General features: G+C 39.5%; 1 protein-coding gene across 1 annotated transcript; it reads right to left on the bottom strand.

Annotated features, from left to right (window-relative positions):
• Positions 1 to 2,662: 2,662 nt before the first annotated feature.
• LOC146462210 (ATP-dependent RNA helicase DHX58-like) lies at positions 2,663 to 15,927 on the bottom strand. Its single transcript, XM_085085934.1, has 12 exons — positions 15,488 to 15,927; positions 15,016 to 15,084; positions 14,463 to 14,596; positions 11,098 to 11,347; positions 10,241 to 10,303; positions 9,833 to 10,106; positions 8,079 to 8,491; positions 7,541 to 7,917; positions 6,395 to 6,686; positions 5,537 to 5,862; positions 4,939 to 5,191; positions 2,663 to 4,052 (listed from the first exon to the last, which is right to left on the bottom strand). Exons 1-12 carry the CDS (start codon positions 15,774 to 15,776, stop codon positions 3,820 to 3,822), a joined length of 2,973 nt encoding a protein of 990 aa, XP_084942060.1. The 5' UTR covers positions 15,777 to 15,927; the 3' UTR covers positions 2,663 to 3,819.
• Between the last annotated feature and the right edge of the window lie 283 nt (positions 15,928 to 16,210).

Here is a 16,210-nt window from a genome sequence, read left to right as displayed (position 1 = left end):
AGGTTTGAGAAAAACGCTTAACCACAAGAGCCCCAAACCAACATACCATACGTAACAGAGGGCAAAATAACTTAACCCCAAAATAGAAATCAGTTCTCGTCTGTTTAGGCAAGAAGTACGGTGATTTAAGTAAGTTCAACTTCTGCGTAAACGACTTCGCTACTTCCGATACATGATGATCCCATATAAGAGCGTTGTCTATCTAGACACCTAAGCATCTTATAGAAACCACCTCCTCGATAACATAATTACCCATCTTAATAGCTTGTTTCGGCCCAGTCAGTTGGCCGCGTCCACTGAGCAACATATATTCCGTCTTGGTAGGATGGGGAGTGAGACAGGTCTCACAATACCATGTATATAACCTTGCTGGGACTTCATTTAACTTGGAAGCCACCAGATCAAAAGTAGGAGCCGAGACATAAACGGTGGTATCGTCTGCGTCCATGTGAAGCTGTGGGTTGCCATCTATTCCCTCAGTGATATCGAGCAGGTCATTACAAACAAGGAAAAACAGGGTGGGGCCCAGCACCGACCCTTGTGGTACACCAAAAGTAACTGGCATGGCTTGAGATTGACACCCATTAATCGTTGTTACTTGTGTTCTTCCAGAGAGATAATCTGTTATCCAACACCATAAATCCCCAGCAACACCGAGACTCTGAAGTTTTCGGAGCAAAATGGAGTAGGAAATCGCATCAAATGCCTTACGAAAATCAACGAATATCACGCCTACAACATATTTCTTGTTGAGCGCTCGTCTCGTTACCTTCACTTGCAACAGCTCGGTGGAATGACCTTTTTTGTACGCCCGCTGATGAGGGTTTCCAAGCCCCTGTCCAGTGACATGCGTGGTAATAGTTGACGCCAAGACAGACTCCATCAATTTTCCTGGCACACTTAAAAGCGAAATAGGTCTGTAATTATGCTTATCAGTTTCATCGTCACTTTTATAGAGAGCTGAAATTTTTGCAGCCTTCCATATAGCCGGTGCAGTGTTGCAGGTGGCGCTTATATTAAATACAGACAACAAGGATGGAATAATTGAGTCACCAGCAAACTTTGGAAGTTTAGGAGCAACACTTTCGGGTCCCGCGGCTTTACAGGCTTTTAATTTAGCCATCGAGCCGACAATACGATAGATTTATGTTCATAACACAAGGCTCGATGGTAGAAACATAAACATTACTTTGAGTCAAGTTGGTATTTGGCAATTTGTTGGCCAGTTTTTCGCCAATAGTTGAGAAATTCTTATTAAGTATGTTGGCCTTGTCCAGGTCAGAGGTAACAACTTTTCCATCCGCATTTCTGATCCTTAATATCGGGAGAATTAATTTGCTGTTTGTCGCATTTCTTACTGGCCAGTCTCCAGTAGGATTTACAATCCTTCACTTCATTAAACAGTTCCAAATAGTACTTGCTCTTAGAGAGCCTCACTTCCTTCCCGATACTCAGCTCACAGATTTGGATCACTCAGACGTTGTGCCTTTTTAAGCGTTTTAAAACGTTTATTCATTAAATGCCGTATTTGCAGTGTTATCCAAGGTACCGAGACGCTCCGAATTTTAAGTTCCCTGTAAGGCGCGTGCACCTGACAGATATCATTGAATATGTGTGACCAAGCCAATAGCAATCATCCGGATCATCAAACACGGAACAGACTGACCACGGCGCATTTTCGATGTCCTCCATAAAAGCTTCTTGGTCAAATCTTTTGAAGGTGTGGAAACTGACTATTTTTTTTTTTTTTTTGGGGGGGGGGGGGGGGGGGCTTTTCATTTTGGACCATATTGTAGTGACCTTTTAAAAGCGTCAATGTCGCAAATTGATCTCATTTGGTTTTCCAGGGCATTCCACCGAATAATTGACTTGTATGAACATGATTTCTTGATCATATCAGTCGTAGGCCTGGGTAAGTTGAAGGTCATTTTCCTCCTGAAATCGTAGCTACTTACATTGGGCTGTCCATTGGGATAAGTCAGTTTGTATAATTTACCTTACCAAAAGCAAAATGGCTTTTGGATTATATGCGCGGCAGGGGGCAAAGTTTGCTTACTCAGAAAGAATTGAGAAAGAATACTGTGTTATTGAAACCGGCAGAAGTCAACCGCCAAACTTCATTCTAGCACAGAGGCTTATCAACATGTATCAACACAGATAGTGGTGATAATGAAATGATTAGAGTTTCGTTTAGTGAAACGTCATCTTAAACTCTCCAAATACTGAAAAACTAATTCCTTTTGTTTAGCCTGGCAAATATATCGTGAAATAAAGCTAGTTAGCACTGTGGAAAGCCAATAGCAATTCGGGGCCTAAGGTTCCGTTCCCTAAACATTCCTAAAACGTTTGTGACTTAAATTCCGAACAGATCACACTGTATATATCTTTAGAAAGGCCCGTAACTGAAACAAGCTTGGGACAAAGGGAACATTATTTTAAGTATTTTTCGTTTATACTGTCGTTGGGTGCCGTGCCATAACTTGGCCTGCTCTCAAATGGCCCCCAAGCGAGCGAACAAAGAAAGGGGGCCGCCCAGCCAAACACCTAGGGAGAATAGATACTCAGGGACATGTTGAAAACCGTCCGGCGATCGAGTTAGGTGGATCAGTGGACTATGCTCCTGGAGAAGTCAACTGCTTAACAACTGCTATTAACAAGTAAGTAACAGGTTGTAAAGAGCAATCTTTATTATTCATTACCTTATCTAGCTGATACAGTCTAAATTTATTTACTGTTTGCAACTATGTACGATCAATTGAGGTGGAAAGTCTATTTTACTACATTTTTTTAATAACTTTTTTTCTTTTATTTATTTTCAGCTGTATACATCATTCCCAAGAGTAATGTACATGTAATAATGTACAACAAAAACCCTATATCTATCCGTAAACCTACCCTCCCCCCTCCCACATACACACACAGGCCAAACAGCATACTAACAAAAATATAGTGTAAAATAATTCCATTTTAAAGAACAAAGTTTGTGATGGCAGTTTACATTTAGTTCTACATAACTCTGATTTAATTTAATTTATACAGCCTAAATTTAATTACCATTTGCAACTATATGATCAATTGAGGTCGAATATCTATTTTACCTCTGATAACCCTAAGACCTACATGTTGTCCAGATGAATTTGTTTCGTTGTTAAGTTTGTTAGTGGGTCTGTAATGACGTTCTTTTCGTACAAGCTCTATTGTGTGTAGGTCTAATTTTCTAATAAGCCACCCGGCCATCTCTATTAAGCTCCCTCCCCCTCTGCCACTTTCAAGGTTGTAAAACACAAACTAAATACTTCGAAACTTAGACGCCAATGATCAAACATCAGTCAGGTGGCCTGGTCTACATGGAAACTTAAATTGGTACAGAAGGTAAACGTGCTAAGATAAAAATGACATTTGTAATACATATCCCATCCCTGGCCCCTGTTAGTTGTCAGGTAAAATTTTAGAACTTGTTTGGGGTTTCTTCAAAAACATCACGATTGAAATAAGCCCCTCGCCTCTGTCAACCCCTCTTGAGTCCTAAAAACTAAATGAGCCCCCAGGGACTTAACAGAGATTTTAGGGTGTTTATTCGAAGCGGGGGAAAAACTCATGAAATGGATAGTTTTCAAGACGAATTTCTATTCAATTGCAATTATACCTAGTTTAAAATAAAAAATGTTATGCACCAGTCCATGAATTGTAACAGAGCCAAATGGCGACTCAATAGTTTACTCTAACTTAATTTAATTTATCCACGTCGGTTAAAAGATAATAATGTGGAACATATCATAAGCCTTTTTTCAATCCTTGATTTCTTCGTTTCTTATATCACTAGTCTAAAGACAACTCAGGTATATCCAAGTAGCATTCCAAATCTTGGTCCTCACAGGGATCGAAGTCTTCCACATGAAATGGAACTTGTTTCCATTTCTTGAAAGAGAGTGTTTCCACTTCATCCTCGAACTCAAATGCAAAACAGGAAGCTTTGATGCAAGGCATCTCTTTTGATTGATACCTCAGCATTACACCCAACTCCGCATCACAAACCTGACAGTGTATAGGGCCTGGAAAAAACAAACACTAATTATGATTGTTATATACCTAGACTTTCACGCAACAAAACGAGCACTGTGATTGGTTGATTCTTGGTCACGTGCCCATGATCAAATACAAATGTATCCCGACCGGGATACAATTCCGCAGTTGTTGCCAACTCAATTGTTTGTTTTTTGTTTTACCGTGACTGTTGAAGGGAAAGTCTAAATATATAACAAAACTCTTTTACATTAAAATGTATGGTCCTTCGGGGACCGGTAAGTTTCCCTCGACTTCGTATCGGGAAACATCAGGACTCCCGGGAAAACAAAACTAACTGTTTCCCTTCTTACCATACATTTAGCGTATAATGCCTCTACGCACCCGTGATTATGCTGAAGCAAATCAATGCTCGGATCATGGTTGAGAGAGATATTTATATAGGCAGCTGTGAACTAGGATGACTTGGGATTGAAGAGAACTAATGTTTAAACCGGACTTATTCATGAATCTGCGTAGTCAACAGGTGAAAACACCCAAAATCGGTGCCAAAAATTGAGTGTTTTTTTGCTCTCACAATTGTGCTCAGTCTGCTGACTAACGAGTACCAAAGGGAAAACTAAAACTAGGCTCTACTTGCGTTTGACGTAGAAAGAACGCACTCCTAATACAGATTGGACAGTCGATCAACGAATGAATTAACCTTGGATCTTATTAAACAAAACCTTTTTCAGGCTCAAATTGCCAAAAAATAAGAACCTTCAACCTCAGCCCCAAAATTAGACGTTCTTATCGAAAAAAACAAAACAAAAACAAAAAAAAAAAAAAAACAAAAAAAAAAAGTATATTTTTTTACTTCTGACGGTAAGTCAGTTGCATATCAGATTTTGTCATCCAATTGATCAGCTCACAAACCTGTCAGTTCAATTCCATTTATCACTCTTGGACACTTGTTTCTCTTGAAATAAAATTTAGACCGGAAGTCTTTATCGATGACCACATGATGGGCTTCCTTTATGCATCGTATGGAGTCTCCACTGCATGCAAACTCGTGGCACTTTCTGCAAAACAGCTTTACTTTACTCTGCTGCTGTTTGTCTTTTCTGAACTTTCTAGTGCTTTCCTTTCTCTGTCGCTGGTGGACTGCTCGCATCTGAAGGTCCAAAATCTTAAAGAAAGGAAAGTAGTTTTCCGGTTGTACCGGTAGACTTACGGTCGCGCTGATATCCCTAACAAAGTTTTCTGTGAGCAATTTCTAAAAATGGTGAAAGCTGTTAGTCTGCTTGTATCTCATTCAGTATTCGTTTCGCAGCCTTATCTCCTAGGTGGAACGACTGAAGAGACAACTGAAAGAAAAGATCCTTTTGGAACCTTAAAGTTTATTTCTGGTTTGGAGATATCTGACATATCTGGGTTAAAATAAAAAATAAGCTAAAATTGGCAAAGAGTACAAACCGATTTACTGCTAGCTGTTATTAGCTTCCTTTTATATTTTTATAATATGTAGTTATACCTTGTCTCTGTATTCTTGTTCCGCCATTGCTTTGACCTCTTTGATAGCATCCTGCATCATTTCCTCTCTGATCACATTTAGATTCTCCTTTTCGATGACACCAGTTTCCTTGCCAGCCACCACCTCGTACTTACCCTCCGTGTCACGCACGCGCCCACGGGACTGAACGCTGGCTATCTCATTGCCGCAGACGTCATACTTAATGACGTATTTGCAGTCAGGAATGTCGATACCTTCTTCGCCAACTGTAGTAGAAACTAGCAGGTTTATATTGCCACTGCGAAAATTCGCAATAACTTCCTCTTGCTGGCATTGAGTCATTCCGTCTGAAGAGACAAAGTTCAGGTGTGTTCAGTTTGTGGTCTACTAACTTAGTTGATACCTTCATTTAATCATTGTATTAATTTCTCTTTAAATCATAGGCGCTTATACTATAGTAATAAGTTTGGAATAATTCCGGCGTCTGATGAGGTTAGGAAAATCTCAATTCAATCTTTTTTGTGTATAAACAGTAATCTGACCAATGAAGGCTAAGGCAGGACATTTTTATGCCAAAAAGAACAGTTTATAGAAACTTTACTTTTTCATTTTGTTGTTATCATAACGGTAACTATTACACTAGTATTGTGACAGCTAAGAAATGATAAGGAAGCCGTTTCTTTTGAAGCACTCTAACGCTGGTTTCAGCAGCTGGATTACTGGCTCTCATACTCCGTACCGAATACATTTTGGTCCAGTGTCGCAATTTGAAACAAACTTAAGCTGTGTTGGAACATGAAAGTTCAGTACAGTATAACGCATAAAAGTCTGGACGTTAGTAAACAAAAACAAAAGAACAACAAAAGAAGAGCTACTGACCCTCTCCTTTGCCAGTACCCACAAGCCTCTCTGCCCTGATGAAGGACAAGTCCGGGTTTTCATCCAGCCAGGCCTTGAGTGCTTTAGTGTTCTCACGTGTTTTAGTGAACAGCATCCCTTTAGCAATCTGTTGGGCTCCTTCTTTTACGCCTGCCTTTTCCCCCCCTTTAGCAATCTGTTGGTCTCCTTCTTTTACGCATGCCTTTTCCCTTAACAACTTAGCAACAAATTCTAATTTAGGATTTTTTATTTCCCCATGTTTTTGCTTCTGTTCTTCCAAGTCCAGTTTGACCTGAAAAATTTTACAAACAAAACACACAATTAATTTTTAAAAGGCGAAAGCTATCAAACATGACGTTGAAACCTTTCTTATTCACTGTTTTGGTGCTGGTTGTTCACAAACCATAATAGGTTATGAAACAGAGATGTTCATTCGACCAAGTCAAAATGCAAATGAAACAGTTTTTGTTTTACGAGCATGATGCAACCCGATCGTAGTGAGCACTCCACCTGGTTGTGAAATGTGCGGGGGTAACATCTGATCCAAACTCATAGGTAATCCGTCATATAACTTGCTGAAACCTTTCAATTTTGTTGTTTACAACACATTTTGTTTATTGCAGATTACTGGACACAATTGTAACTAATACAACTTTATTTGCTGAATAAATGTAAACTCACATTCTCCTTAAGGACGCCGCCTCCTTTTCCCTATGCGCATACGTTCTGCGCATCTCGGGATGATGCGAGATACTCAAATTTCTTAACTCGGACCCTGAAGACTAATTAAAAGGTGGTTTTACGCAGACTATGCGGCAAAAGTAGATCTTAACAATGGCTATTGAAAATGAAAAATAAATTTTGAGGTAACCACCCATTTTTCAGAGATAATTAAGCTTTAATTTGGAAAAAAAAAAGCCATAAATTGTTCTGTATTTTAAAGCTTTTTAGAATTGTTGTCGCTTAATTATCTCTGAAAATATGTGGTTGGTCTCCAATTTTCTTTTAGGATTTCAATAGTCCCAGCTAAACTCTAATTTTCCCGCATAGTCATGAACCTAAACCGCCCAAATGAAGTGATACCTTTGAATTAGGAGGCACAGTCCTTAGAAGTTTAAAGTGATGATGTATATTTCTGCGACGCACCTTGATATAGATTTCCCGTAACTCGTGGTCAATTGTCGTGAACTTATCTTGTCTCTGCTTGTCATGAAAATCCTCCACGTACTTTAGAGCATCTTTGACTCGGCAGCTTTTCTTGATGGAGAGAGCAGTGTGATAGATGAGCAGATGTTGCACTAAGGTATACTGGTCCCTGCTTCGTACGGTGTTCCGCTCCAGTTCCTTTAGCAACTGCTGGTACTGTTGGCTGCCGCGGTATACAGACGGGAAGCCACTCCGCCCAGGTCCCCGTACTAACATCCCCTCAATCCTGGTCATGACCCCCTCAATGATGTTATCAAAGTAATCCTTGTTGCTGTCAAGTACTTCGTGGCAAGTGCGCTCACATCTTCCCGCTATTCCTGTGAACATCAATTCCCAAACTTAGTTTAAATCGTCAACTCCAATCAACCGAAATCAAGCTGTAACCTGCTACCCAATGACTTAAGGAAACACTAGATATTTTATTGCTTCTAACAAGTCTTACAAGGCGATGTATAGATAATTCAACTCACAAACTAACCTTCTAGATCCTTGATGTATTCTTGTACCGTAGATATTACGGAAGAGTCAAGGTTTGCGCACAGCTGAAGGATGTGATCCTGGGCATCGTTCTTGTTCCGTGCCTTACCGACTCCCAGAGAAGCCGTCAGCCCAATGATCTGCGGTAGATTTTCCCTTTCTTGGCACCGACTGCCTTGAGGAGGAAACTTGATGCCAAGATAAGCAAGCATGATTTCATTGTAAGGATGCTCCTTGTTGGTGTGATGACATTCGTCAAATATTAGTAAAGAGAAGTCGGTTATCCTAACTCGTCTGGACTTCAGAGCATCCACTAGGATCTGTGCGGTCAGCACAATCACATCATTCTCTTTTCTGATCTCGTCAAGTGTTTTGTCCTGGGCATTAGCTCCTGATATGTCAGTTATATCATATCTGTAGAAAGAAATGTGCGTGTATCAATACATGTCAAGGATATTTACCCTGTATGGTGGAAATATAGAAGTACTGGCTCAGTTTTAGACTAGGTCAGCTGAACTGTCGAACTCCTTACCTTAAAATTCTGCGATTCACATTCCCAGTGAAAAATTGGCATACACAAGTTATTTTCATCAAAACCACCGTCTTGCCCCCTCCCCCCACACTAATTAGAAACTAATACAAGTGAAAACAAAATTAAAACCTTATTGTTATCTTATATCTACCTGAAAAGGCCCCCGATCATGCTTCTTTAAGAGTGCGATGCGAATGGGTTTTTTTCATTCGGTCTCCAAAGTTACCAATAGAAACTGACAAAAGCTGGATGCCTAGTCTTATAGTCTCTCTCCTCTCTCTTTTTTCTCTTTCATTCTCTTTTCTCGGTATTAAAAACCCCGACAGTTGGTGTCATTTCACGGAAACAGCTCGATTTTTCATCGGCTACCTTTTCAAAAATTCGGTTACATTTATATAAATTCATGCATTATTAATATTGTAGTTCTAATTTTTGTCCTATTGGAGTTGGGACTCAAGTGGAACAGAAGTTCGGTTCCCTTCTACCACCACTTTCTTGTTTCATTCGGCGTTTAATTGCTTGTTTTAATTTGTATTAATTACGTGGCGAATTATCAAACCAACTGCCTGAGTGAGCTGGTGACTAACTGGATGAACAATTGAGTGAGTGAGTGAGTGAGTGAGTGAGTGAGTGAGTGAGTGAGTGAGTGAGTGAGTGAGTGAGTGACTGACTGACTGACTGACTGACCGACTCCTTGTTGGGCTGACTGTCTGACTGACCCGCTGAATGATGGACAAACTGAGAATAAGAATTTTTGCACGGCTGACTGATGCCATGATGACATCGAAAAGTTGCGCAACTTTTTCGCTATCATTCAGTTTTTTCACTACTTATTTTTGTAAGTAGCTTCCAGACTTGTAACTCTTGTATTGTGGATTTAAATCACACAATCCAAGATTTACAATTCTGGACACCACTTACACTTTTTAAAACCACAACTTACAATAATTTAAATACTTGCAGCACCAGCAATGCTTACTCTACGCAATGTTCAAAATACTTACAATACCTAACATACCTACACTATAACTGCTTCCAATACACATAGATACACATGCATACACAAAAAAGAAGACAGAGCATCAGCACTAATTGACTGGAAACTTCAACGAAAACGGTGACTGGTTACTAAAGAACAAGATATGAACTCGTTAATGAGTGTTTCCAGTAAAAGTGCAGCATAAGACATATGTAGCAACAGCCAGAAAAACAGTATGGCGCACCTGTTAGATAAGTAGTAATCAAAGCGTTGTCTCTGCTGCAGGACCAGGTTAACTTTGTTTACAATAAACAGCACTATTGGAGGCCGAGAAACAGCCTTTCTGTCACCTTCTTTGCTCATTTTGGCCAGATGCTCTTTGGTTAATCCAATCGCCACATATGTCTTTCCGCTGTTGGTTGGGGCGCAAATTATCGAGTTCTTGCCTTCCAGTGCAGGGGAAGCAAGCTCGCGTTGGTAAGAGCGAAGCTTTAATTTTGCCCTTTTCTCGAGAAATACTGAAAGAAAAGAGGATGTATCATCTTGAGGATTACGAAATCACAAAAAAGCCAGAAAGTTTTAGTGTTTAATCAAAGCGGTTACTGGATACGGAGTGAGTTACGAGGTATGATAACCAGCGGTATTTCAGTACCTGGTGGAATCCGATATTTCTTCACTTTTTGAGTTTCGTCAGGCGAATCAGTTTGAACTCTACCTAGAAAACAAGAATGACCAAAAAGAAATTAAATTAAACCTTTTACTGACGATCTGCTCTAATGGCACCTTCTCGATTTTTGTCTGCCTCTTGGAATACTGATCTTGTTAAAGGAAACCTCCAATCCGACAACAAATTGGCGGTAAATTGTCGGAAATAGTGTCTTAATTCTAAATTTTAGTTTGAAAGGTAGAAGTGACATTCAAGTGTGCTAAAAATTAGATATGATTATCGCCTATTTTCGATTTTAAATTTCGCGGGCACCGCCATTTTGGATTTCATGACGTCATACGGTCGCCTCTATTGTTAGTAAGCAGAAGAGAGCAGAAGTTCTTTTGTGTGAAACAATTGAGCAACCGGTTTACGTCATGAAATCCAAGATGGCGGCGCCCAGGAAATTTAAAATGAAAAATAGGCGATAATCAAATTCTATTTTGTCCGACACAGAAACATTATTTCGATGTTTTCCAACGAAATTTGAAACTAAATTGTATTTTCAACAATTTAACGTTAATTTATTTCATGAGTGGAGGCTTCCTTTAATCGGATAATCACTGGTAGGCAAGTGCGAGAAACGAACGATAACTATCGACTCCAAGACAAGGTATGTTTAAATGTGCTGACCCAATACAATATTCCTGCTCTATAAATATACAGTAATATAAAATTACTAAGAGGCCAAAAGGCCTTTAGCACTGTAATCTAAAAAAAGGGCACTGTGAAGTTTAATCCTACAATATATTTTGTTTCATCGGAAGTTGTTTCTTCAAACATGAAATGGAAATATTGCTTACCAGCCAGAATTTCACAGGCGGATTCATACTCCTCGCTCATGATGTTGATACTCATTATCACATGAGATGCAGTATCGGGACCCAGTCCTCTCAACAAGTTCCTTTTCAGAATCGTCATCAGTTTGCCGCTGCCATAATCCGCCCATATTTGGTCAGCCGCTGACCTCTGAGACACGCGCAATTTACAAGCTGGCAAAGAATCTTTGGTTTCTTGGAATACCGCTGAGAAAGCTGCGCCTTCTGGAAGTTCCTGGAATTAAAAGACATTTTTTGCTAAAAGAAACAATTAACAGTGGCTTCTTTAGCCTCGTATCCAGGCCTCAACGCACTTATCGAGCTACCTGAACATGAGGCAAAGTGTGACTAGAGCGCCTCTAGCTTGCCGATTAACACGTGGCTTGACATTCGACCACGTTCCAAGAAGCATAAGGGACGAAGCTTTGGCTTGCTGAATGCAAAGCTTTAGCTAATTTTTTCTCTATTCCTTTTTATTACTTTTCTTCTGGTCGGTTACAGTCAAACGCAACTATAAATCTGAAGTCATCATCATGGACATTGGCAAAATCATATGTCGTAAGTGTAAGTAAAGGAAAATTGAAAGATATCTTTAAGAACTAAGGGGTCAACCAGCGTTTGAGTGATCACAACACAATACATGGTGATAATACTGATGGTAGAATGGTTGCTAGCGTGAAACAATGTCTGAAGAAGACACTGGGAAATGCAAGAATGTCCTTCGACGAGTTGTCAACGGTCCTCACTGAAGTAGAGAGTACACTTAACTCGAGGCCATTGACATACGAGTACAGTGAAGTGGACGAAGAAGTGCTAACGCCGTCCCACCTTATCTACGGAAGAAGAATCAAAACCCTGCCTGATGAAATTGTAGAACCGGACGACGCTTTGAATCACGGAAGCTCTTCCGCAAGGTTTAAATACCTCAGCACCAAATTAGCTCACTTTGACATCGGTTTGTTTGGATCTCTTTCGTTTCCACCAAATCTTTGATCCACCTGTCCCATTTCCCTTTAATTTCTCCCGTCAAAGGCTTGTCCCAATCGAATTTATTGCTACAAATCTCCTGGAAGAGTGCTTTCATGCTCACCGTTACAGGGCTGATTATTCCCAGTGGGTCAAACAAACTGGCCAGCAAGCTCAACACATTTCTTTTTGTCACTTCTAAATTTCTGGCCTTTTCAATCACGTGTGCAAAGCTAAAATGAAGGGTATCATTCTCACAATTCCAAGCCAGACCCAACACCTTTTCCCCCCTCGTTCCACCCTGGGATTCTAGTTTTGACTTGGCGTAAGTCTCCTCATCTTCAAGCCTGCCTACTTCCCGACTTGTTTTACAAGTTTCACTTGAACTTCGTAAGGGGTTTTAGATGGGCTTATAACCGGAATAAAAAGAACGTTTCGAAACGAGCTTTTGCAGTCTTGATCGAAATACGTGTTTCATTTACTGGTTTTTAATTGAGCCTTAAAACCTCAATGTTTGGAATAAAATTAAAACTTACAACACGAACGAAACTAGAGGGGGGGCTGATATCCGAGGGGGGGGGGGGGTGGCTTATAATCGGCAGTTTACGGTATGCAAACACAAACAGTAGCGTAAGCATGACTCAGTTGAATGACAAATTGCTTAAAATTCTAAGAAATACAGTGAACTCTCTCGTAAGCGATTACCCCTGGGGCACAACGAAGTGGTCGCTTACGGGAGGTGGTCGCTTACGGGAAAGATCAACAAAATAAGCATTTAAGCATTACATAAAAATATAAGCAGCTAAAATTAGGCAAATAGAAACCAATTTATTTGATTTTTTCACATCTATTCATTCTTCTTATGAAACTTTGTATAACATTTTGGAACAGATTACTGTAACAATTCCGGTTTTGACCATTTACCTACACATCTAATTAAAGCCATCTTCTCTGTCTGCAAACTGTTATCTGTCAGCAGTCCACATTAGCGGCATTAAATATTGAACTTCTGAGTAATGATTTACTAACGATCATACGTTATTATGTTGGGTGGTCGCTTACCAGAAACAGAAAACAAAAGAATATGTGTAATTCCTGGCCTAAAAAGTGGTCGCGGTCCCTTAAGAAATTTGAGTGGTGGTCGCTTACGAGAGAGTTCTTGAAACAGTATTTAACCGAGAAACAAAAATGTTGTTGATGAAGTGGTCGCTTACGGGAGGTGGTCGCTTACGAGAAGTGGTCGCTATGAGAGAGTTGACTGTATTTCGCCACAAAATAACACAAGTGTAGTTTTAAGATGACTCAACCCAAATCTTGTCTGGTAACGTGAACGTTTCCATTCTTTCTAAAAATTACCCAAGAATTTCGAAGATTAACGAAGGAGATCTGATGATGTTTCGACTGAAAGCGAACAATCGTGAGTTTATCTATAACGCCACTGCTAAACTCATCCGGCGTAATTTTGAAGTGCTATCCGCATGATAGTTTTTAACATGTTTTTGTACTCGAATCAATGGCAACACGGCAACAGTCGGGTGTTTTTTTTTAGTAATTCAATCGAGCGACAAACAAAAAACAGCGAAGTTACAATATCGGTTTTTCGGTGACCGGCGATTAGTGTAAACGCCAAACGATCTAGACCAAAAGAGTTAATAAGGATATTGTCAAAATTCGGCATGATTCACGGCAAGTTATTTGAGATCAACCTTAATTACAGAAAATTCCAGACTCGGTAGATATCTTTCCAATCTAAGTCTAATCTAGAATATCTGAAATATTGTACAAGGAGTTGAACTTCAGCGTGGGCTTGACTAGTTTCTTCTCCGTTGTGTACTTTTTGTGCCGAGCGGATCAGGAATTTTGGAGGGTTAAACACTTATGATATAACAGTTAATAAGCTTGATGATATGACCGTCCTGTTCGGTATCCTAGACAATCATCCCAGAAATTATTTGTTAGATCATAATTTGTAATAATTCTAGGGAAACAAACCGTTATCTATGCCGCAATGAAAATATCAAGCCATTTCTGTCCCTGTTGAAGACTAAAACAACAGAAATTCGAAAATTGGAACTAACGCAAAAAAGAACAAGAAAAGATTTCTTAATTATAAAAAAATGGCAAAACATGTTGCGGTAAAACTTACTAGGTTTGAGAAGGACCAAGTTAAACCTCTTGAGAACTTAATTAATTATAAGAGGACGGTGGACTACTCTGTACTGCAATGTAGAAAATTCCAGAGTCCAACGGAAAACAGAACTACATTCTCTAAATGGGCCTTCGGTTAACGTTATTAGAATGTTGCAGTTTCGAAATTGACGCTTTTATAATTCATAACTGTTCTCTTGATGCTCTTAGCAATATCAGTTGAAATATCACTATACCTTATGCAGTTGGTTGCGGAGTTCCAGGGTGCTTTCTGACCTAATATCTCCAAACTTTTCCACGATTTCGTTCTCCCACTTCACGCAATACTTCTTTGACTCTTCGTTCAATAAGCGGATTCTGACGCCAATTTCTGCAGTTATAACAGTATGTAAAAATGAAAATTGTCATAAAGGTTCGTTTCTGAAATCCAAGGAGTGATTGGGTCAAAGGCAAAGGAAACATCAGTGGACCAAATTTAAATGACCGTTATGTCGGCGTTTACGTTTTGTACAACAGCAAAAATGTCTGCATTTGTTTTGATTCTTCAGACAGACCAATTTATTTGAACAATTTTTCTTTTTAATTTGAGGAATTACTAAGTGGGAAAAGGGAAATCACAGTGAAGTACAGTAGAAATGTTCAGTTGTTCAGCTATTTTATTATTGTTTGATTAGTTTTAGAACTAATGGTGGCCATCAATCAAACGGTTGCCAAGACAATCCGGTTTTTGTTGGCAAAAATTAAACCCAAGGAAGACAAGCAGTGATACGAGTAAGCCGGATACTTTACCTGCTGCAGTGCCCAGAATTTCCAGCCGGGAGCTATTTTCGTCTTCGATTGTGTCTATGGCAGAAGGAACTGAAAGCATAAAATTTAAATCGACGTGAGTTGTTTCGCTTTGATTCGTTTTCAATCGAAAATCTCTTTTGTCTGTGTGTTCTTGGTTTTCAATGTCAAAAAGACAAGCAGTTCGGATCAGAGTTTGATATTCACTCTGTTAGTTCATTTTTAAGTACTGGCTTCTGGAGCCTTGATAATGCTAAATATATCTATGCCATCGAACAAATATTGCTCATTACGATGTAATGAGAAAGAGTGTTTATTCGTATCCCCAACCACTGTAACCGGCTGAGCGCGATTACTCCGAAAGCCATTAGCTAATGAGCAACACTTTTCTGTGATTCTATTTGTTTTCATAATAATTTAATCCTGGTGAGTAGAAATTAAGAATTGTAAAATCAGTAAAGGCTTGAATATTTACCTTTAAAGTGTGGGTCGAGAAGTAGGGCGGATTGCTGGTTTCCCACATTTCTGAGCGCTCTAACAAAGCCTTGAAATACCTTCTGTCCGTTCGGGCCATTGCGTTTCTTGAGTCTATTCAGAAGAGTTACTGAAGCTTCTCTTTTGCCTCTGTTTCTCTCGTCACACTCTATGTTCTCTTTATCACATGATGGTAAATTCAAATAAGGCAGTAGCTTTGTTGGCGATAACTCCTTGATTAAATGCTGGCTTCTTTCTTCAAGAAGCTCGACCCAAGTTGGTTCGGCCATAGTTGTGACCAGCAGTGCAGGTGATCGAACTTGATCTCAAATAAATACTCACCGCCCACGAAGCTTTTTTTGGAAATTACTCAGTGAGGTTTGCGCTAAAAAGGTTTCATTTTCTAAGGCTAAATACCTGGGTAATTCCCAACAAAGTTTTCAATGTTTTTTGTTAAAATTAAAGTTTACGAATCAACGGGTGCCCTATAACTTCAAAATAAAAGGAACGACTCGATAAAATAAATAATAAATACTGTAGGGAAATTTCGACTTTCATTTTCTTGGCAGTGTTCACAACCGAATAATGATGTTTCTTGGACCGACAAAGAACTGAAATTTTAAGTTGTCATTTCGTTTACTTAACTGACAATAACTGTACAAGAGAAAACAGGTCACGCGATCGATATATAAATTTGGACATTTGATATGCCAACAGGGAGATC

Source organism: Pavona decussata, unplaced genomic scaffold (assembly GCF_977016875.1).
Source record: "Pavona decussata unplaced genomic scaffold, jaPavDecu1.1 SCAFFOLD_190, whole genome shotgun sequence".
Classification (NCBI taxonomy): domain Eukaryota; kingdom Metazoa; phylum Cnidaria; class Anthozoa; order Scleractinia; family Agariciidae; genus Pavona; species Pavona decussata.
The sequence above is the reverse complement of the archived record's forward strand: the minus strand, read 5'-3'. Positions and strand labels throughout refer to the sequence as shown.

Bases quoted from the DNA above. Each gene is read 5' to 3' on its own strand.
- LOC146462210 (XM_085085934.1), bottom strand. From the start codon at position 15,776: ATGGCCGAACCAACTTGGGTCGAGCTTCTTGAAGAAAGAAGCCAGCAT. The intron at 11,348-14,462 runs GTATAGTGATAT...TTTTAATTCCAG, and splicing joins TCCGCAACCAACTGCATAAG to GAACTTCCAGAAGGCGCAGC. The intron at 7,918-8,078 runs GTTAGTTTGTGA...TGATGTTCACAG, and splicing joins ATACATCAAGGATCTAGAAG to GAATAGCGGGAAGATGTGAG.